The 22,030-nt window shown below is 39.4% G+C and overlaps 1 protein-coding gene across 1 annotated transcript in view; it reads right to left on the bottom strand.

The window, feature by feature from the left end:
- Nucleotides 1-15,438: 15,438 nt before the first annotated feature.
- Nucleotides 15,439-22,030, bottom strand: part of LOC128626259 (EGF-like and EMI domain-containing protein 1) — a 203,190-nt gene continuing 196,598 nt past the window's right edge. The window contains 2 exon segments of the mRNA XM_053657730.1: nucleotides 15,439-15,628; nucleotides 18,375-18,501. Of these exon segments, the coding sequence (XP_053513705.1) occupies nucleotides 15,439-15,628; nucleotides 18,375-18,501 (317 nt within the window).

Below are 22,030 nucleotides of genomic sequence, written 5' to 3' on the forward strand. Positions count from 1 at the left end.
AACACCATGGAAACACTGACAACAGTGTACATATTGGATTGAAGGCTGGTAGCCCAGTTGGGGGTCATTGCTGGTGTTCTGGAAAGAGACAACATGAACCTGAACTGGACATCTGAAAAGGAATGGAGATTAGGGATTGTACTCAGAGATATTTTTTGAGATGGAATAAACAGTACTGAATAAAAGATTATAGTAAAGATCAAAGGAAAGACTCTATCTCTTCCTAAATATTGTTTATGTTTTTTGCTTGTTTTTGCCACATGTCAGTTCTCTTCCAAAGTGGCCTAAGATGGTCATATTCCAGTTACAAATGAATTAAAAAAACACTAACTTCAGAAGACCACAGCAAATAAGCAAATCTGAATCAGCATGCTTGTGTCAACACTCGTATGTTTTTAATAACAGGCCGTCTCAGTCCACCTGGGCAGTCAGAGCACCAGCTGGAGAGGGTCCAGTGCGGGGACATTTCTAGAGCTACAGAATATGGGTCCCCTGGGGACTCAGGATCACAAAGCAGTATGAGCATGTGGGCCAGAAAAGAGCAACAACACTAAGACCATGGCACTGAAAAAGTCATGAAAGCCAGTTCTCCTGGTGTGTTTCTTTCAGGCTTGCTTTTTTGTTCCTGTGCTCATGTATAGCACCATAACCTCAGGGCACGTTTGGAATACTTCACTACAAGTGATGATGTTTCTTTACAGACATCGCAGGTACCATTGCCAGCATGGGATCCCATGGGGAGCACTGATGATGGCTGATGCTCCTTCTGTAGAGCTTGGTGGTTGTCATCCTTCAGATGTTTAATAAATATCTAGCGATGACATTTCTTCTTTACAGTGCTTTAGAGAAAAGCCAAACAATAAATCAAAAGCATAGAATTTCAGCATTTCCATTTAATGTTGATGGTTTATATTAATGAACTAATACATCCATTCTGAAAACCAAGGGTAAATTTATTTATTCATGCCTGCTTTTTCATCTTCTCTTAAGTTAAAATTGTGTTTAGGAGATTCTAACATCCAGTAGATGTTCAGGATGCAGGCACTCAAGTGAGGGTGGTAGGGAGAAGTTTGCAGAGATGAGAGAAGGTAACAATGACCAGATGGCAGGTATAAGAAATCAATGTCTTGGAGGCCTGGGGAATGGATCATGATTTAACAGCTGATATCTTCTGTGAATTTATTGTCTACCAGACCTGTTCTGAGCCCTCTACTTGTATTATCTTATTTGATAACCAAAACAAACCTGTGAGGAAACAACTAATATCTTTTTCATTTTACAGAGGAATCTAAGGAAGCTAATGTAAAGTTACTTGCCCAAAGTGTACAGAGCCACTAAAAGCACTGATAACTCAATATCATTTTCTTAAACATTACATTGTATTTCCTCCCAGGGCTATTGCACTAACGTGAGTATGAACATACCTTATTGGTTTATGGGCTCTTACAGAAGAACCCATAATTTATGTCCTTACCTCATTTCACAGAAAAGATCTGGGCTTAGCATTGGGAGTTATTGCTTCTTACCCCTATTACTCTGGGAAAACCACCTCCTCCCTGAGGGCCATACTGGATTTTACCATTTCTATAGCTCTATTTAGTTTTCAATTTCACATAATTTTTACTATGAAAATGGTCTATAAAACACCTCTAATGATAGAAATATGGAACAGTCTACTTCAGTATAAGCATATAATAAGTATTCAAACCCTTAGTAATTCATAAATAAGAACATATCCCATAATTTTTTTGTTCATGCATGAGTCAATTAAATACTAAGTTTGAGATACTTTGTTATCAATCATTATTTCCTTCAAGATCCACAGAATTACAGGATAGGATTGGTATATAGAAAGAAGGCCAATCCACTGAGTTGGTGGATGGCACCAATCATACTTGATGCTAGAACTCTCCTTTGGAATGGTAATGAAACTATCAGTATTATCCACTTAGAACGCACAGACTGGATGATGAAAAATATGGTGATTGGACAAAGGAGAGACCAGGTAGGAAGGATGCTGAAATGATAGGCGAGAAACCCTAAAATCCAAAATACTGCAGTATTTGTGTTTATGCTCAAGTGTGTCACTAGTCCCTTAAATGCCTTTCCAAAACAAAATTTATAGAATCCAGGACCAGCATAATTAATAGTAATTAATACCCTTTTTCAGATTTGCTAGCAGAAGAGAGGCAATTGCTTTTTGACTAATTATTGCAGAGTGTTAATTTTGAGTATCCATTTAAAATGAACTCTTAAGGTCAGTGAAAGTCAACAAAGGATATTCGCATATAGTAATGAAACTTCTGTATCCGTGATCAGGTTAGGTTAGTTCAAACCTAACCTGACAAACAGGTGCCTGCTGGGCCATCTTGAATCTTATCCCCCCTTTATCACCATAGAAAATAAAGCATCAAAAATAGACAGAAAAGAAGCAGTGATATTACTTGGTGTGATGCAATAAAATCAAATAATGTAGTATAGTAAATAGATTATTTACTCATAAATATCCACTGAGGCTTCATTTACTTAATTTGTAAATGTTAATTCAATGCTTACTGTGTAGAAGGCACTGAGGTTATTTAGAAAGAATCAAAGTTGACCAGATCTCAGAGGAATTTTTTAAAAAGTCACCCCATTGTCTGAATTTCTTAAGAGTAAGAACAACAAGATGCTTGAAGGAAACTAGTGTCTTTTGTGAATTGTTCATCTCAACTTCAGCTACTTTGACTGCCTACTCTCCAAAAACAAACTCCAATTCAATTAGCAATAAAATATTGCAACCCTCTGTGAAGCTCTTTCCCTTCCTAATAGCAGTTCACTTGGTCCAAGTGAAGGAATGAAATGAACCACTTCATTTTATCACTCTCTCCTTCCATATTGTTCTGAATAAGTCATGTTTTTTCTTAATAATATAAAAGCATTTTCATTTGTACCCTGGGAATGACTAGAAGAGCTTTTAATATTATTAAGTCTAGATCAAATCAATTCAGTTTAAATATGGCACAGGTCTAATGCTTCTTTAACCACTCCTCCCTCTTACCAATTATTCACAACTATATTGGTGGCCTTGTTAAAAAATTCTTGACATCTATGATCAGAGGTTCCAGAGGCAGGCCACTTTCATACATTTTGCTGACAACCTTTGAACCAAGCTGCCAAGTCAAAGCTTACCATGGTCTTAAAATCCAAATGGTGATTCATTGTGTGCAAACAGGGAGACAGATTACCATTGTTAACTTGACCTTAGCCTCTAACTCTGAGCAAAATTCTTGAAGACCTGGGCATCTTAACTAGAGCAAGATATAAATCAAATTACCTTTCACACCACAAAGAAATGAATGGTTGGCATCTTACAAATTGTAAAGTGCAGTGGGTTTTCCTTGGAAGATGAAGTTGAGACTGACGTTACTTAACAGACCCCATTACTTAATTGAGTTTAATAAAATATGGAGGAATAAACTTTGCCATGGTATCAAATAGTTTGATGAATAAATGGAGTCATTCTGAGAGCTTGCTAATTGCACAGTTTGGGGGAGTGCATTTTTCCTAAGATTACGAGTGAGACAACAAGACCGGAATTCTCTAATAACATGGATAATGTTGTCATAATTTCCTTGCTGCAACCAGATCGAATTAGTGGATTATATTGTCGAATTAGTGGATTATATTGTTTCAATGAACTTACTGCAGAATTTAGATCAAGATAAGAATAGAAGCGGGGTGGGGGGGGAATAAAAAGGCTGCTACAGGGAGACAAAGGGGAAGAATCGGTTCCAGAAAAGACAAACAATTTTGGTCAGTGGAGGAGGTGTAGTGGGGTTAGGCAAGAGCTACAGCCAGGCCAAACACGATCATCGAGTGAGAATTTTATGAGCATGATAAATCTCATCATGTGTGAGTCAAACTGCAATTTTATTGAATGTTGGTTGAACTGGACTGAGGCAGTGTAGATCGCAATTGAGGAAAAGAAAAACTTGGAAGTTTAAATAATAACAGATCATCATTGTTTTTGGTATGTGACACCAACGCCATTTTTTTCCAGTGAGTTTTCACTAGAAACTAGAGGTAAAAACTAAAACGCATATATCGTTTTTTAAAATGCTCATAAAATCAAGATTCTAAAAACAAACTGAATTAAAATTAAATGTTGAAAAATGTCTACCATTGATAAGAGATAACATGGATCCTAACCTTTTAGAAGGCTGTATTTATTTTCTTTCTGTGTCAGATCTGAGACGGGGAGAACGTTCTGTGTCAGCCGAGAAATGTGTGACAGTTCGATATTACTGCTCTTGATATCTCCATAAAAGTCCTGGTTTTGCAAAAGAAAACCTTTTGAAAATTTTTCTAGAAAAAGTCAATTTTCTATACAAACAACAAATAAGCTTTTCAGAGGGTTCTTCCCAGAGTGCTCTGTAATTCAGTGTCTCCAATGAAACATGATACAACCCAGAAACACTAGAGACATTTCTCCTTTTAATAGTTTGCCAAAGTGTAGTCTCTTGTGAAATCTGAATGTTTTAAACATTGGCACAAGCTACTTATTTAGAAACGTATGAATGTTTCTTTGAGTCTCTGGAGAATGCGACTTAATAGAAAGTGGCATTCCTGTGCTCCTGAGGATGTTAACAGTGAGGATGTTCACTTAAGGATGTTGGTAGGATGCACACACCCCTGAGAATACTAATACATTCACGCACCTCTTGTTGTGATGTTATTCACCTGCTGTCAAAAGTGTGGGTTGAGCCCTGGCTGGGTTGCTCAGTGGGTTGGAGTGTCGTCCCTTGCACCAAGGGATTGCGGGTTCAATTCGGTCAAGGCACAGGCCTGCACTGGGAGTTTGATCGCTGGTTGATGTGCTTGATGGGAGGCAGCTGATTGGTGTTTCTCTGTCCCCATCAATGTTTGTCTCTCTCTGTCTCTCTCCCCATTGCTCTCTCTTTACAATCAGTGAATATGTCCTTGAGTGAAGATTAAAAAAAAGTGCTGGTCAAAACATGAAAAACACGGTGAATCACCTGGTTACTTTGTCTACACTAGTTTTTTTCCTCATGAAGTAACTGAGCTCACTGGCAGTGCTTGTGTTATGAAATTGAGGTGTGGGTGGGAGCTGGGAACTGCTCTGTGCACCTCCATTGCCACCTTTGACTCCAACCCAGCCAGGGAGACATCAAACGTCCCTGAGATGGACTGACAGTGGGACACACTTGAGGACAATTCAACCCCCAAAGGTCCACCTAAACAAGCAAAAAATGGAAAATAAGTCAATTTTTTCTTCCTCCCTCCCTCCCTCCCTCCCTCCCTTTGTTCTTCCCTCCCTCCCTCCCAATTATAGCTCCTCTCCGTGTACTGCTCCAGTGCCTGGTAAATGAGCCCACACTTGTTTGTAGGCTTCTGGACATAAACTTTTAAACCACTTGGAAAATGTTAATACTTTTAAAGTAGTTTCCCTAATTATATTGAAAGCATTCACCCCTCTGTCAATTTAACATGGAGCATGCTGCGTCTCTTACACAGAGCATGAAGAGTTTTAGGCACGATATCTGTTATAGAAAATACACAATAGTTTAAAACTATTCAGTCCAAAGGTTCTTTTACACAACTGATGAGAAACTACTTCACAGCTGGAGTTTTATAATCCAAAATCACTTTCTTTAATTAAAAAAGTTGTAATGAATGGCAGAAATAAATTCAAATTTATCCACACAAATCTTTTTCCAGTTTGTGTAAATGTATTTTAATTAAATTATTACTTTTATAATAACATTCACATTCAGGTATTCATCCCATATACATAACTCAGTTTTCACAAGCAAAAACCATATCCGTGTACGTAACTCACTCCTTTTCCTTAGCCATATGTATTTTCCTCTCTAGCAATGCCATATTTTTCAAGTTCACAGATTGACAGCTAGTAATAACAATTCTGCCTCATTTCATCTTCTTTATTTCAAATATATTAGTTAATAACAAAAAGTGGAGCTTATATAGAACAACCTAAAAATTTAGACACCTCAAAGCAAAAAATTATCCAGATAAAGTCACACTGATTCTTATCTGGTTGGAACAGAAGACAGGAAGGAGGGGGCTGTTTCCTCAACTAGGAACAGCCAGAGTCCAACATAATTCCTGTAAGGCCCCACAGGCTTCAGTGTGGATCATCAAACTTCTGTTCTAAAGCTTGAAGAATGGTGACCAAAACCAAAAGAAAATGAGAGCGAGAGAGAGAATACCACTAAGTTGAAAGAAACAGTGATAGTCCAGTATATCTAATGGTTGCTCACCATTCTCTTTCTCTACGTCTGGAATTTCATATTTACACAGAGTCAGGGATGTTCCGTACCATCTCTAGCATCCCTGCATTCCATAGCAGTGAGCATAGAAACCACCTAGGAAACATTCTATGTTTGAAAATACATTGCTCCACACCATCCCTAAACTATTCACTTGAGAGAAGCTCTCCTGAAGTCTCTGAATGTTGTCTATATGCACTCTCTACACCCTGGGAGGTATATTCAACTAATGCTGAAGTTCAGAGGGCCTCCCTTCCTGTGTAGATGACTGGGACAAGCTGCACACAGCGAGGTGGAAGGTAGAAGGAGGAAAGATGTACTCAGATGAGGGCAATAAAGTGAGGGGATGGGGTATGAGGTAGGGAGGGAGGTCAACTAGCTTTGCCTGCTTTGCAATTTTCCAAGGTGGATTTGTCTCTTGATGGGACATATTGGGGTCACGCAGGTTATATAAGGCTGTCACCAAAGGGAGCCATTTTCCGTCAGAGGAAATGCATACACACCAGCCCCCTTTTGTGTAATTATTTTCAACCTGGTACTTGGGTGTATATTTAACATAGTAATAAAAATATTTTGTTAGAAAAAATACTCGACATTTTAATTCTGGACATTTTGTTCTTTGCTATAAACTACAGGGAAAGGGTGGGTGTTGTAGTTTAGAGCAGAGAGAAAAGGAGGCAAATTGTGATGGGCAGTCTGCACAGAGAAAGGGAGAAGCAGGCTCCGGAGGTGAAGTAAAACTCACTTCGAGATTCATGGTTCCTCACTGAAGTTCTTTAAACTCAGACCGTGAGACTGATGAAGTAAAAAAAAAAAAAAAAAAGTTCAGCGATTCATTCTCATCTGCATGTTAGAAATAATAGGTACCCACCTACTTTTATAGAATTTGTATATTAATTTTTTCAAATGATTAAAGTATTGTGGAAAACACTAAATTTGTATTTAGCCCTGGTATTATTATCACTAGTTTATGGAAGTCACATCAGTTTGCCCAATGATGTTTTTTTTCTAGAACTATTAGAAAATGATCATCCGGCTTCCACCTTCTGATGAAATCTGTAACACAAATTTTCACAGGTTTTGTTCTCAATTTTAAACTTACGTCATTAGTTGAAGTGCTCATAGATCTAGCAATTTTTAAAACAACTGCCCAGCTATTATTTTTCCTTTAACAGACTGGTAAAGATGACAAAGTTTGACACACCAGTGTAAACCAGGGCTGGGCTGAAAGGCACTTTCTCACACAGTGTGTCTGCAAACAGGGTAAGCTGCTGTTTTTGGAGGTAGACACAATTTGCAGTATCTATTAAAATTCAATAGAAAAGCTCTATGCAGCTAAAGAACTTGCATAGAAAGCCTCATATGTGTGAAAATAACTCAATGTAAGAATTTTTGCAGAGGTGTTTTTTAAATAGCAAAATGCTGAAAATAATCTAAATGTCCAATGATAGGGAATTTATCAAACAAATAATCTTAGGAGCACACAATATAATATTCTAAGGCCATAGGGAAGAAAAGTTGATCTGTGTGGATTGATAGGAAGAGATGCCAACAATATACAGTTTAGTGCATAAGTGAATAAACAAGACATAGAATTAATACTTGGTGCGATTGCCTCTGTGTAAAAAAATCTGAGGGGTTGGGAGGAAAAACCTGGCAGGGAAGCTTTTCACTTCATATAATTTTGCATCCATTATTTAAAAAATGTCTACTTACCTATTTTGATATATATGATATATAAAACAACAAGTTTAAAGAAAAAAATCACATAACAACATTTATCCCCCCCCCCCCCCACCCTTTTTTTGAGTCCTGGTCCCAAAGAACAAGGAAGAAGGGAGGCATGGCCCTCTAGTGGCGAGTTTTAGCAATGCCCTTCTCTGAACATCCCCATTCTAAGGAAAGCTCACACTTACCGGTAGAATCAATTAGAATTTTATATCAGGTAATATCACAAAAATATACAAAAGCCAATGCCCTTGAATTTAATTCTTACTTTAAAAATTGTGAAAACACCCTAATAAAATCGGAATGTATGATGCATTTTCCGTGTGCAACCTGACAGCGCCACATGCTGAAATCAAATGCCTTTCACCGGAAAGGTCGAGCGCGATGCGAGTATACCCGATAGCACAGATGCTTCAATTGCAGGAGAGGCTGGCTCATAATAATTACAAAAGCTTGTTGCTAATTGAAAAATCAGACTTCGCTTATGCCAGTCTTTAATCTAGGATCTCTGTAGGCAGCTGTCACCTCAAAACTGAATCATTGTATGTGAATAATGAAGGTGCTTATTTTCCTGGGTTAATCTAAAACATTTCTAACAAGAGAAACTATTTCAAAACTATATATGGCTATGTCAACTGCCGAATTCCCCCGGTCCTGTTGAAGGCATGCAGAGTTTCCTGTCAACTTGCGCTCTGAAGCAGAACAGTCTCCAGCCCGACCACTGGGCTTGCTCCACATTAAGTATTGGCTACCTTGGAAATGTACCGTCTCTCAGTGTAAAACTCCCCAAAGGGCAATTCAAATCACATTTAGAATTTCCTATTTACATTGCAGCGGCCATGGCAGGAGTTTGAATGTCACAGCACAAATCTGGTACCCAATGCTGAGTGTGTTCAGCGGATTCGGTTTCAGAATTCACTTCGCATGAGCATGCTTTCATCAAGCGAGAGGGGAAGGGGTGTTACAGGATAAGTTCATGTTGTGAACTCTGGACTTAACTCTTTATCATCTTGAACAAGTAAACTAGTGTTTTTGCCTTTGCAGAGACGGAATTTACCAGGCTGCTTCCCAGAGGAATTTTGCCTTTAAATGTTTATCCAAAAATGTTATTGAGCAAGAATAGACTACTGATATTTCCAGTTTTATTTATTTTTTCCTGTGTGAGAAAAGGAAATTTCATTAGCACTGCCCAGCAATTGGAAGTGATTTTCCTGAAGAGGCAATTTTTTTCAGACAGGTAATGACGTTTGCTAATTATGTTTCTTTCTCAAGCTGTGTCCATCCAGAGGAAAAATGGATGAGGCATCACTTTTATCTTTTTTTTAGTACATGAATTTATTGGGGTAAAAACTTTCAGAGTAGACAACCTGATACAATTTTCCACAAACTGTTTTACGTGCTTTGTTTTGCTATTTTTGTTGATGCTATAAAAAGTAATCGGCAAAGAGAAAGTGGTATTCCAAATGGACACAGTCACACACGTGCACACCATCTTAATCTCCAGATTCCAAGTGCATCCAACTGAAGTGAACTTGAAAGAGCTCACCCAGACAAAGCTGGAAGGTACAGCTCGCCATGCAAGTACTGTTTCACGTCACTATTTAATGACCGGGTAGTTGGATTCACATCTACCCAAGGTTCCCTGTGTCAGACAGGAACATTTATTTTCAGTAAATGATGATATGCATAGCAATTTATTACAATCTAACTTTGAAACAATTTATTCTGACCTGTCTATTTTGAAGTTTGTTTAAAAATAAAGTGTACCTAAAGGCAATGTGTATTATCATACACTTTTGGGATCAGAAAAAAATACACTTATTATTTGGCCTTCGCATGGTTATGGAAAAAATAACATAAGCATCCCTTGGCTGAGGCTGCCTCTGAACAACACTAGACTAGAGGCACTCATTGCTGCCTGGATTTGCAACTGATCGAACACACTCGGGGCCGGGAGGGCGTGTGCCGCCATGACGTGATGTGCCAGAATTCGCAAGTATTTCCATTTGGGGAGAAGAAAATAAGACACAGCTTGTTGTTCACTGTCTACTGGGGTAGAAATTATTTTTCTGACAAAATGCTAAATGTGTTATAACACGTTGAACCAGTCACCCCCCCTGGATTTTGATAATTAGGTAGCATATCAGTTTGGCATGTTAGATTGAATCTTATATAAGTATTTTTCTAAAGGAATAAGATACATCTTTTTAGAGATCCAGAGTTCATTTCATACATTTTGTTTCATTTTCAGTACCAAAGCAAATGAGATAGATGCTGGCTACTCAGATACAAACTAAATTATAATAACTATTTGTGAAAAAGCCTAAATGTGGCTTTATGCATTATTTGGTGACATCTTATTTAAACACTTTTGCCACCTTGTTGAAAGAAATCCAGTACCTGCCCTACTACACACAGTGGGCACCGCGGTGTAATCCAAAAACAAGGGGCTTGGAGTGGGGCAGGGACGCCTCCCTCCCAGCTCTGCAAAACAAAGATGGCAGCGCCCACCAGACATCATGCTGCCAGGTCCGAGAGAGTGTTTTCACAACAGCTGGCCTGGAGCCTGGCATCACAATCAGTAGCTTTACTCCTGAGTGACAAATGGGTTTGCTAAGGGACAGAGGTCAAAGGCAACAACCCAGAGCTGCCAGAAGCAAAAGTGTAAAAGTTACAGTTAGAACTCACGCTGCTCATAAAAGTTCTAAACTTAGCAGCCCCTCCAAGCACAAGGAGTCGTCCATTTCAGTGTTTCCCAGTCTGGGTTGCCCTATAATCGGATTGTTCCCCCGAAAGGAAGGATTTAGCCAGGTTGCTCATTCTGTGGAATCTGCAGCATGTAAACATTTGAGAATTTTATGTGACAGGTCCTTTAATAACAAGCCGGATCACATCACATCTCTGTGCAAAGCCCTTCAGTGGGTTCCCCGTTTCATTCAGCTAAAAGCGGAAGTCTTACAATGGCCCACGAGGCCGTATATGACAATCCCTTTGCTCCACTTTTTCTGATTTCAACTCTGCAGCTCTTTCCCTTTGTCTCCCCCAACCTGAGCCACTGGCCTCCTACCTTCCTCGCCTCCCTCAGAAGGACCGTAATCTTGCCTTCTCCAAGAGTAACTTTGACTGCTCCTTACCCCTCTGTGTTGCCTACCCTGAGCTATTTATTTTACCTCTTCTAGTTCTTTTACCAATAGCACTCATCACCTTCTATCATGCTACTAAATGTACTTTTTAATGTGTATTTCTTAGTATCTGTTTTGTCTTGCTGGAATGTAAGCTCTAAAAAGCAGTGTTCTCTGCTCTGGTTGGCGTGGCTCAGGTAGCTGGGTGTCGTCCTGCAAACTGAAAGGTTGCTGGTTCGATTCCTGGGCAAGGCATATGCCTGGGTCGTAGGCTCTGTGCTCTGCCCCCTTCAGGACACTTGCAGAAGGCAGAAGGCAACCAATCAATGTTTCTCCATCTCATTGATGTTTCCCACCCTCTTTTTCTCCCTCCCTTCTTAAAGCATTTTATTTTGTCTAAAATAATATTAAAAAATTAAGAAGCAGTGCTCTTTATGTTGCTCATGGGTATATCCAAGGACATGGATCAATGCTTGGCCCATAGGAAAAATGGGCATAAGACATTGACCAGCGATACATGCAAGTGTACACTTGAAGAGAGAGTAAAATTTAAGAAAGAGGCAAATCCTCACCAGTGATCAGAGAAACGCAAACAAAGATATTTAGATTTCCTTTGAAAGTCTGACACAAGTTGGACAATAGTCACAAAAGCAACTCTTTCATGCCTGGCGCACCCTCTCCGGAGGGGAATTTGACATTGTCAAACAAAGCTGAAGGTGCAGTAACCGAGACTCAGCAAAGCCACACCTAGAACGACTCCGAAAGAAACTCTGTCACAGTGGACCAGGAGACAGGTACAGAGATGCTGGTTGGAATGCAGTCGGGAACGCTGAACCATTTGAAGAGAACTTGTATTTCCCCCTTTAGGAGAGGAGATACCACGGTGATGGCACATTTGTACGGCAGTCGGCTCCAGTCAACGCACATGAATCAACCGACTTCCAAAGAAACGCCGAGTGCGAAAAGCTGAAGGTTGAAAAGCACAATGTGATGTTATTTGTTAGTCAAAGATTAACAGCCTACAACATAATACTATACATTGTTAACCGAATTCATGATTAACTCCTTAACTGGGTATAACACCCTGCATTTTATAAAGGCCAAACTTCCTCTCTCAGTGTGAAAACTTTCCCTTACCCAGTCCTTGACTCTGCTCCAAGTTTGGATGAAGTTCAGTGGTTCTGCCCCAGGTATAAAGAATGGCAAGTTGTGCCTCTGAACTGTTTCCACGTTAGTTTCACATAAACAGACTTGTTTTAGTTGACTGTTAGGGAGGGCTGCCCTAAATCTCCAAAACTGCACACAATGTTTGCATTAAATAATCTAGGTCATTAGAGTTCAGCCATGACTTTTCTAAAAGGCTGTTTTCATAGACTTTATCTTGTTCCATGTGACATATCTCCAGCAATAGACCATTTTAGTTGTTTGCAGATACAGCTTTCAATTTTGGAGGAAATAGAGCCATACTGTGTTCTTATTTGCTAGATTATCAGAAAAAGACCAACATTTAAAGATACGATCTAAATATGTGAAGCTTTAAGTACCTAAACAGTTAACTCGTACACTTTCTATGCCAGCAACTTCATTTGTTATTTGAAACAGGGCAAAACAACATATCAGTTTCCAAATGCTCCATAAATACCTATTTTTTTCTTCTGATACGTTCCAATTTTTCACTGAATGCTTTACTGAGGGTGGAAATGACCAAGAAAGTTCCTGGCTCACAGCATGAATTCTTCTCTTTTAAAGTGTGAATGTGTCTCTTTTGTAGTAAACATGGACAGAACAAGATTAGGTTGGTCTTAGAAAAACTGGTTAAGAAGAAACAGCTTGTCTGTGTTCTTCAACTTCATCCAAAAGCCTTCCCTCATTGTAACTCCTACTAATAATGACCCTCCTCTGTTAGTTATTGTCTAGCTGTTAGCCACCTTGGTTCCAGGGGTTATTAATTTCTGTCCCTGAGTTTATCTCAGAGGTTTCGTGATCATGCTGCAATCGTTAGTGAAAATAAATGTGCATATAGATTTTTCTATAGAAAATTTTCAGAGCTTTTGACAGATCCTCTAAAAAGTCAAGCACTGGAAAAAAAGTTAAAAAATAATGTTTTAAGTACCGAGCATTGCTTCCAGCAGCGATTTTCACAGAGTGCATAAGATGCTAATCTCTCAGCTCCATCTCCACACAATTCTGACTCAGCTGATCTGTGGTAAGATTTGGGAATCCGTATTTTTAAAAAGTACTTCAGTACATCTTGATGCAAGTGAATCCTGGTGCAAGAGTTGACACTAATCTGCAGAATAAAATTTAGATTTTTTCAGAGTTGCCTTCATGGTCTGTGTCCCTAATCAATCTTTCTAGTCTTATCTTATTTGTTCCACTACTCACACTGCCTTACAAACATACTGACCATTCTTCTACTCATTTATTCTCGCATTTAAAGAAGAGCTGTTGGCTTCATGATAGAGGCCCCGTGCTAGCTTCAAAGATGCAGTGGTTGGCAAAGACTGTAGTGACAAGAAACAACCAGCTTTTCTTCACATTTGACCTCCCTTTTCACCTGGTGAGTATCTGCTAATCCTGAGAGACCAGTGCAAATATTAACTTAATTGTACTACCATTCTAGATCTCTGGGGCATATTTCTTTTTGCTTTTTCTCAGAGGAGTCCAAGCATTTTTCACACCTTAATTATACTCTTATGCAAATACTTGTTCTGGTTTCGGGATTCTGGGCTTCTCCTGATTAGGAACCACGTAGAAGTCTTTAATGAATGCATCTGGCTCCCTCCGGGTCTAATGCCAAATCTTCAATGATAATTGATGAGTGGGTGAGGAAAACATCAGGTTTTCATCCCTACTGAGAGTACATGCATTTTAGTGAAACAGTGTTGAAACCTAAAAAGTCCGTGAATCCACAAGGAGAAAGAGTAAAGGAGTACCCTGGTCAGAATCCTCTGCACGCTGGTGCACTAGGAGGCAAGATGCACTGGTCAGTGAATTTTCACTGAGTCTGGCCAAACATCTGAAGAAGTAGCTCCCCAAGAGAGTCTGTTGTCTTGCAGAAGGATGGGAATACAACCAGGCATTGTCCCCAAGTGACTAGAATAATCTCCAGCTTACAGTAAACACTGCAAACTACCCCAGAACTAGTCTTCCTATCACAATTTTAAGGGTACGAACACTGGTGGAGTACCAGAATTTTACCAGATTTGGGAAAGAAAACAAACAGGGAAAAGCCAAGTCTATCTATGGTTGGTTTTATCCTTAATGTCCATCAGAAAATCTGTAAGTTGCAATGAAATAAGGCAGCATTTTTTGAGTCTTGGAAGTGAAGTTCAAGCCACAGAACATGTCTGGTGAAGAAAAGTCATTTGGTAACAACTAAACCAATACTTACTCTTCTATTAATTCAGCAGCTACATATTAAGCATGCCTTTCAGGGCCAGGGATAAAAAAAAATATATATATAAGTAAAACATGATTTTTTTGTTCTAAATGAGTGCCTAAATTTAGTCATGAGCTTGATATTTTAAAGTATTCACATGGGCCTAAGAATAAGCTCCACTACAAGTAATCTGTATAACTTCACTACTTTTATTTTATGTATGCTATGAAATTATAAAATTTTGAAATGCTGGAAAGCATATCTCACAACAGTAGAAATATTTTCTTTTTAAACCATGGTTCTTTAAGGATGTACTATTTGAATTCTGAAACATATAGATTCTTTTTTTTAAAGATTTTATTTATTTATCTTTAGAAGGGAAGGGAAAGAGAGACGGAGAGAAACATCAATGTAGGGTTGCCTGTCGTGAGTCCCCTGCTGGGAACTGGCCTGCAACCCAGGCATGTGCCCTGACTGGGAATTGAACTGTGATCGTGTCGTTTGCAGGCCTGTGCTCAATCCGCTGAACTACACCAGCCAGGGCGAAACTTATAGATTCTTAACCTTTATTCAGTTTGAAGCTAGCTTCATTGCTAAATAGAATATTTTTCCTGTGTGTTGGGACATTGGTTTTCCATGCTTTGTATATACGTATACACACACGGAGGGCGAACATGGGGGCGGCAATCACTTAAATACAAGACACGTGTGTGGTCCTGGCGTGTGGTGAAGTTGCTCTCCACAATTCTTTTTAACTCCCCACCCCAAAGATCAGAATCTGGAGGTCAGTAGACTGAATCAAACAGGTAGGTTTTTATTTTTCAAACTAAATTTGAACTTAAAATTGTAACCACATTTAAAAACTGTATTATTTCACATGAAAATTCTAATTTCTGGCTTCTCTCAAAAATAGTCATAAGTCCCGGCCACCCGGTGCCAACTTTCCTGGGAGGCCACGGTCAGCGGAGCAGGGCCCCTCGGTGGCCGGCCCCTGCAACAGCGCAGAGAATCCTCGGGCCGTCCCTATGTTCCCGGACATCCCTGAGAGCCCGCGGAGTTTTCCAAGTTTTAGCCTCTCTTCTTCAAAACTGTATTTCCAGTGTCTGAGAAAGTGGCCTTATATAGAACACCCACACATACCGGACCGCCCCTTCTAATGTGCCGCAATATCCCCAAAGGCTGAGTTATTCCTGGGTGACTACAGCATCTCCTGCAGGTGGAGTGAAGGACAAAAGAAAGAGGAGACACAGCAGCTGATGGGCGCGGGAACTCACACAGACGCTCACAGCTTTCTGCCCCAGGAGGGCTCCCGGACACCGTGCTCGCGGGAACTCCCGGGGCCCTTTCCCATCTTCCTCTGCAATTCGTTTCAGAAGTCAGAAGCAGGCCCCACTAAATTTAGCTCTATGTAAGGAAATACGTGTTCATCTACACCTGAAGGGGGACAACTGACCATAGAGGCCATTCCCAAACTCTAGCAAGCACCCGAATCCCACAGAGGGTTTATTAAAACAGATGTCTGCATCCCACCTCCTGAGTTTTTGATTCGGTACATCTGCTGGAGCTGAAGAGTGTGCATTTGTGACAAGTTCCCACAGAATGCTGATGCTGCTAGTTTGGGGACTTCCTTTTGAGATTCACTGGCCTACAGACAACTATAGAGAACTTTTTAGATTTCTCTGGATACTGTAAATACCAGATTATGCAGAAAGGGTGAATGCAGGTAGTATCTGCTAGCAAGCATCTTGATGGCATTCACAGGGCAGAAGCTGAATCCCCAGCAAATTATGCAAAATTATTAAAATAAGTACCTGTATGCTACTGCTAAGTTGCTATGCCCCCTTCAACCACTTGTGATAACCCATAGATCAGCTGTGTAATTCTAACAGAGACAAACAAACAGGAAAAATAGAGACAGTACTTAGATTTCTTTCTGTAACTAAGAGACTGTTTCTTTTGATGTGTTTTGAAAATTGAAAGGGATCTTCAAAACCACATGGTGGCAGTGTAATCACATGAGTGACAGTTTCATGGAGTGGCAGTGGAGTTTCTGAATCCATTGCGTGTGGAGAGATCATCCTGAAAGCTAAGCATCTGAGATTTTGGCTTAACAATGATTGGCCCATAAAGTGTAGATGACAAGTTGGAGTCACTCAGATACCTCTACAAAAAACCTCAGTCAGAGCTTTCAATGTTTTTACAGTGCCTCACATAGAATACATTTTCCCCCTCTGCTGTGTCCTAGTGTGAAAACAACTTCACAAGAACAAGCAACGGATCATTTCATGCATGAGCTGTGTAACGAATTCAATCCAAAATAATTCCTCCAGTTTAGCAAATTACTGTGGGAGAGCAAATTCACATATAGACTGTAATCATTTTTGAACAGCGAATGTATTTTTTCTCTGGCATTGCTTAGTTTTAGGTATTTGCATGCCTATAAACTTCTCACGACCAAGTAAAATGGAACTTTCCTAGACTTGTTCACCGAAATATCTACTCTATCTAGACTTTTCTTTTTCTAGTGAGATTTTAAGATGACATGAAGTCTTTGGTGTATTTTCATTTGGCTGGTTTTACAGATACAATACAGTTACATTAACCTGTATTTTATACTCTATATAACCTCTATAAGGAATACAGGATTCTTAGGAGAACAAGGTTCTGTTGAAGTAAAAAATACTGTTATTCCACTCCTTGTCTTATAAGAATGTAGGGGCGACTTTTCTCTTGAGTCCCCCTGGTGCCACGGACACAAGTGAGTGAATAATTATGGCTGAGACATGATGAGATCTGTTTAGGGGAGGTTGAGTGGGCTGTGGCCAGTTTCTCTGGGGAGAAAGAGGCCAGCAGCAGCCAGTTTCTCCGAGGAGAAAAAGGCCCGGAGCGCCCTCTTCCATAGTCTTTTATTGGGTTGTAATACACAGGAATACAGGGCAGCAAGGATCAAACAGTAGATAACATTCCAAAGAGATCCGAGGGCTTCGGAGTCAGTGTCTGTCAGGAAGAGAGTTGCAGAAACTTTGGGAGACACACTCATTTCCTCTCGGACCCTTATCATATGAATGAAAGCACTCTTAGCAGAGCAGATTTCACAGGTTTATCAGGAAGTCTTTGTGGTGCCAGATTTTTTCCCCAGGGCATGCTCTGGCCAGGCAAGGAGCTGCACCCCTCCCCATCAGGTATTCAGGCTTAAGGGGATTAGAGCCGGGAAGCACTTCTCTCAGAGAACATGGGGACTCTGGCTTTGACAAAGCCCGGGGGTGAGAGTCCATTGCTCTTTGTTGTTGCCCCCCCAGTCCTTCCATGAAGGCCTCCCAGGTGATCAAGTCTGGGTTAGGTTGCCCCCCCTGCTGTGAGGGGTCTTACCCATCATCGAATTCCGACCAAGCTCTGGGGGCAGGGAGAGGAACTGAGGCAGCGTTTGCTACCAGAGACAGGCTTTGTCTCCTGCGACTGGCACTCCAAAGGTCATCTCTCGCCCTTAGCCACAAGGGGTAGAGATACAATTCCTAAAATTAGGCAGAGTGGTTACAACATAAGAATACACCCTGTTTTGTTAGCAGAGATGGCAGATTCCTGGGGGTGAGGGGTGGAGGGATGGCTTAATATTAAATATTGAAAACACTACCTTATTTGCATCTGGATATGATGCTCTAGTCACCCTAACAATGGAAATAGTCAAATAAAACTATTGCAAATGCCAATAGAAGGGAACAAAGAACCTAGAAACTTCATGCACTGCAAGGTTTGGTTCCATTTTGCTGACAAAATCTGCTTTTGCCCAAAGATGATGGGACCCAAAAACATCAGCAACCAGACTAAAGTGGGGAAAAAAGGAAACTTTACTTTTTCCGCACACTGTCGCTATGCTTCCTCCCGAGCATGCGCAGACTTCTCACACCGCCACAGGCATCCTGATTCCGGTTTTGGCTGCTGAGCTTCGGTTTGGGATCAAAGGTTCCCTCTGGGCATTCTGAATCAGACAAAAACAAAACGAAACAGAAGACAAACAGACAAACCCTCTGGGACGTGTACTGTGACAGAGCTTTCCCCAAACACAGAGATCTGAGGGGGAAGTTACCTTAACCCAGAAAAAGACAAGACTCGAGGTCTTAAATGACCTCCCCAAATGCAGACAGGAAAACGGTATTTTGAGGATGGAGCTGTGGTTCTGACACGGGGGACACGTGCTGCACTTTACTGCCGTGTGTGCTCGGCGGAGTGGGAGCTCAGCGAGCCAGCCAGCGCCCTAGGGCCTCGCGGCGCAGCAGCGGCTCAGCGGTTTCAGAGGTTCAGCTCCCCTGGTCCTCATTGCCATTCATGGGCTGCACAAAGTCTTCGGAATTTTTTATGGGCCCCACATTATCGGGGTTTTGAACCTGCTCTACTACTCGACTGATTCCTTAGTCAGCCAGCTTGTTTCATATAGGAGTCCCAATTTTATTCTCTTCTAGAACCTCAAGATCAAGTTTTCAAAGGATGGTTAGGAAGACTCAGAAAAACTACATGCACTCTGCAACAAAAATCCGTCTTATGCATGTATTCAGCCATACATGGGGCCAAGCCTGTAGGGGGTGGGAATTATTACCCCCACTTTGGATATACAGAAATTGGCACTTAAGAAAGGTCAAGTGACTTGTCCAAGGATCACACAGTTATAGATGTCAGGGCTGGAACCCCTACCCAGGTTGGTTTGGCAGCTCTAAAGCCTGTGTTCTTTCTTACTTATTAACAGAACTGAAAGACTTGTCGGCATGACACTTCCTACCTTCAAACAGCTATTCTTCTCCCCACATAGTCTTCCCATAGCAGGACTAAGAGGAACAAATTATTTTTTTTTGCCAAGCATATATTATAAGCAGTTTATAAAAAGTAGATTCTTTCTCCATGTAAATGCTACTTATTTTTAATACTGACACATATGTTAACATTTAAAGAACATTCCATGTAATATTTATGTGCATAATATGTATTAGCAATATGGCGTCGGACAGTTGCAATTTTATCAAAGCTCAATTACTAGAATTACTGTATGAGCTATCATTCTTTTTGACAATTCAATCAGGCTTCAAAATTTCTAAAGAAGTTTAACTTGCCTCACTGATTGATTTATTCATTATTTATACCATGTCTATTTCCAAAAAAGGATTTAAAATAACTTATACAAAATGAGAGACCTGTAAAATAGAACCATTAAAGCAAGGATGAAAAAATAATAACCATGCAAGAAAATGGACAAGAGAGTCATGCTCAAATGCTTAGATTAATGAAAATTACTGTAATCAGACATGCTTTATTCTCGACTTCCCAGATAGGGTAAAGCAAAAACAAATGAACAAATTAAAATATGGTTCTCTTAACTGATAAAAAGAATACTGTTTTTTTTAAGAAAAATACATACCTTTGTATTCTTAAATTAAAATATTTTAATTTCTGTGTGTGTGGGAAGTTGAAGTGAAACTTTTTTCCACGTATAAATATTTAAAGGACTCACTGTCATGTATTGAAAAGACCATTACATGCCTGCTGCACAATAGGATGACCTTTGTCATAAATCAATTAACCTTGTAGTAAGAGGGTAGTTTTTTTCTGAACTTTTTACTCGGTTCCATTTACTAGGTTCTATATATCTATATACTACAGTACTACATTACCTTAACTACTATAGCTTTATCTAGTTATGACAGTTCTCCAGCTCTGTTCTCATTTAACACTGTCTTGGCTATTCTTAGATTTTTATTTTTCCAAACCCATTTTAGAATTAGTTTGCTCCTTCCAAAAGCAAACGAACAAAAAAACAACAGGGATTTTGATTCTGATTGAGTTAGAGCTACAGGTGACTTTGACTTGAATCTTCTAATCCATGGCCATGGCATATGCCTTTATTATTTAGGTCAAAAATACTTTATCATTTTAGCTCTGGCTGGTGTGGCTCCATGGGTTGAGTGCTGGCTTATGAACCAGAGGGTCACCAGTTTGATTCCCAGTCAGGGCACATGCCTGGGCTGTGGGTCAGGTCCCCAGTAGGGGGCATGTGAGAGGGAACCACAGACTGATATTTCCCTCCCTCTCTTTTTCCTTTCCTTCCCTTCTCTCTAGAAATAAATAGAAGAAATCTCTTTTTAAAATGTTGTTATTTTAAGTTAGAGGCATTATATATTTTGCATATATTTTTTATTTTCTATTGTAATTATAAATAGTGTCTTTTAAAATGTTTTCTCCCCATTTGCTTGCTTCTAGCATATAGAAATACAATTAGTCTGTTCATGTAATGTCTGTTGATGTAGTACCCAGTGAATTAAAGTTTCCTATTAGTCCTAATAGTACATAGTTTTTTAGGTTTCCTAGATAGATAATCATGTCATCTAAGAATAATACAGTTTCAGATCTTTCTTTCCAGTAAATCTTTTTTTTTTTTTACTTCTTACACAGAATTGCCTCAAGTAAAACATTGAAAGAAGTTGTGACAGCAGCATCCTTATTTTGTTTTCCTGATCTCTGGGGGACAGTTTCAGCATTTTACCACCAAGTACAATGTCGGCTGCATTTATATATATATATATATATATATATATATATATATATATATATATATTTAAAAATCATATCTAGGAAGTTCTCTTATTTTCTTCATTTGCTAAGAGAATGTGTGCATGTTTGTGTGTTTTATTATATTTTGCTGAACTTTAGCACATACTTTTCTGCATCTATTAATGGGGCCATATAATTCTGTGCTATTTTCCCCTAATACTATGGTTCACTAGGCTGATTTTCAACTACAAAACTCCCTTTGAATTTCTGCTATCAACCTCCTTAGACAAGGCAAATTATGCTTTGTATATATATTGCTAGATGGATTGTACATTTAAATGTGAAAAGTAACAATAAAGCTTTTAGAATAAAACATAAATGAACATATTCATAAACTTGAGTAGGCAAAGAATTCTTAAACAGTGCTCAAAAAGCCTGAAGACAAAGAAAAAAGAATGACAAATCTGACCATATTGAAATTAAGGATCACTGTTCATTAAAATGCATCACTAATAGAGTGCACTGTATGCCACAAAGTGGAAGAAAGTATTTGTAGCACATATATTTCACATGGGGCCACATGCAGAGAGAGTCTACAGACCAATAATAAAAGGCAGGCAGGCAACCACTTCAAAATTTGGGACCATGCTAGAATGGGTATTCACCAAAGAGAAAATCCAAATGACAATAAGCATATGAAAAAGGGATGAATATCATTAATTATCAAGGAATTGCAGATTAAAACCACAATGAGATACCATTATATACACTTCCAAATGACTAAAATGAACAAATACACACACTACCAGTGTTTTTAAGCATGGAGAGACTATCGTATCACTCATAAAAGTATAATTTTCATGTGCACTTTGGAAACTCTACTACTAGGCACACATGTAACAAAAATGTATAAAATACATGTAAAGAAATGTTCAAGGCAACACTATTCTCATTAGCTAAAAATGGAAAAC

This window comes from Artibeus jamaicensis, unplaced genomic scaffold (assembly GCF_021234435.1).
Source record: "Artibeus jamaicensis isolate MK-2021 breed Jamaican fruit bat unplaced genomic scaffold, CSHL_Jam_final scaffold_474, whole genome shotgun sequence".
Lineage (NCBI taxonomy): Eukaryota > Metazoa > Chordata > Mammalia > Chiroptera > Phyllostomidae > Artibeus > Artibeus jamaicensis.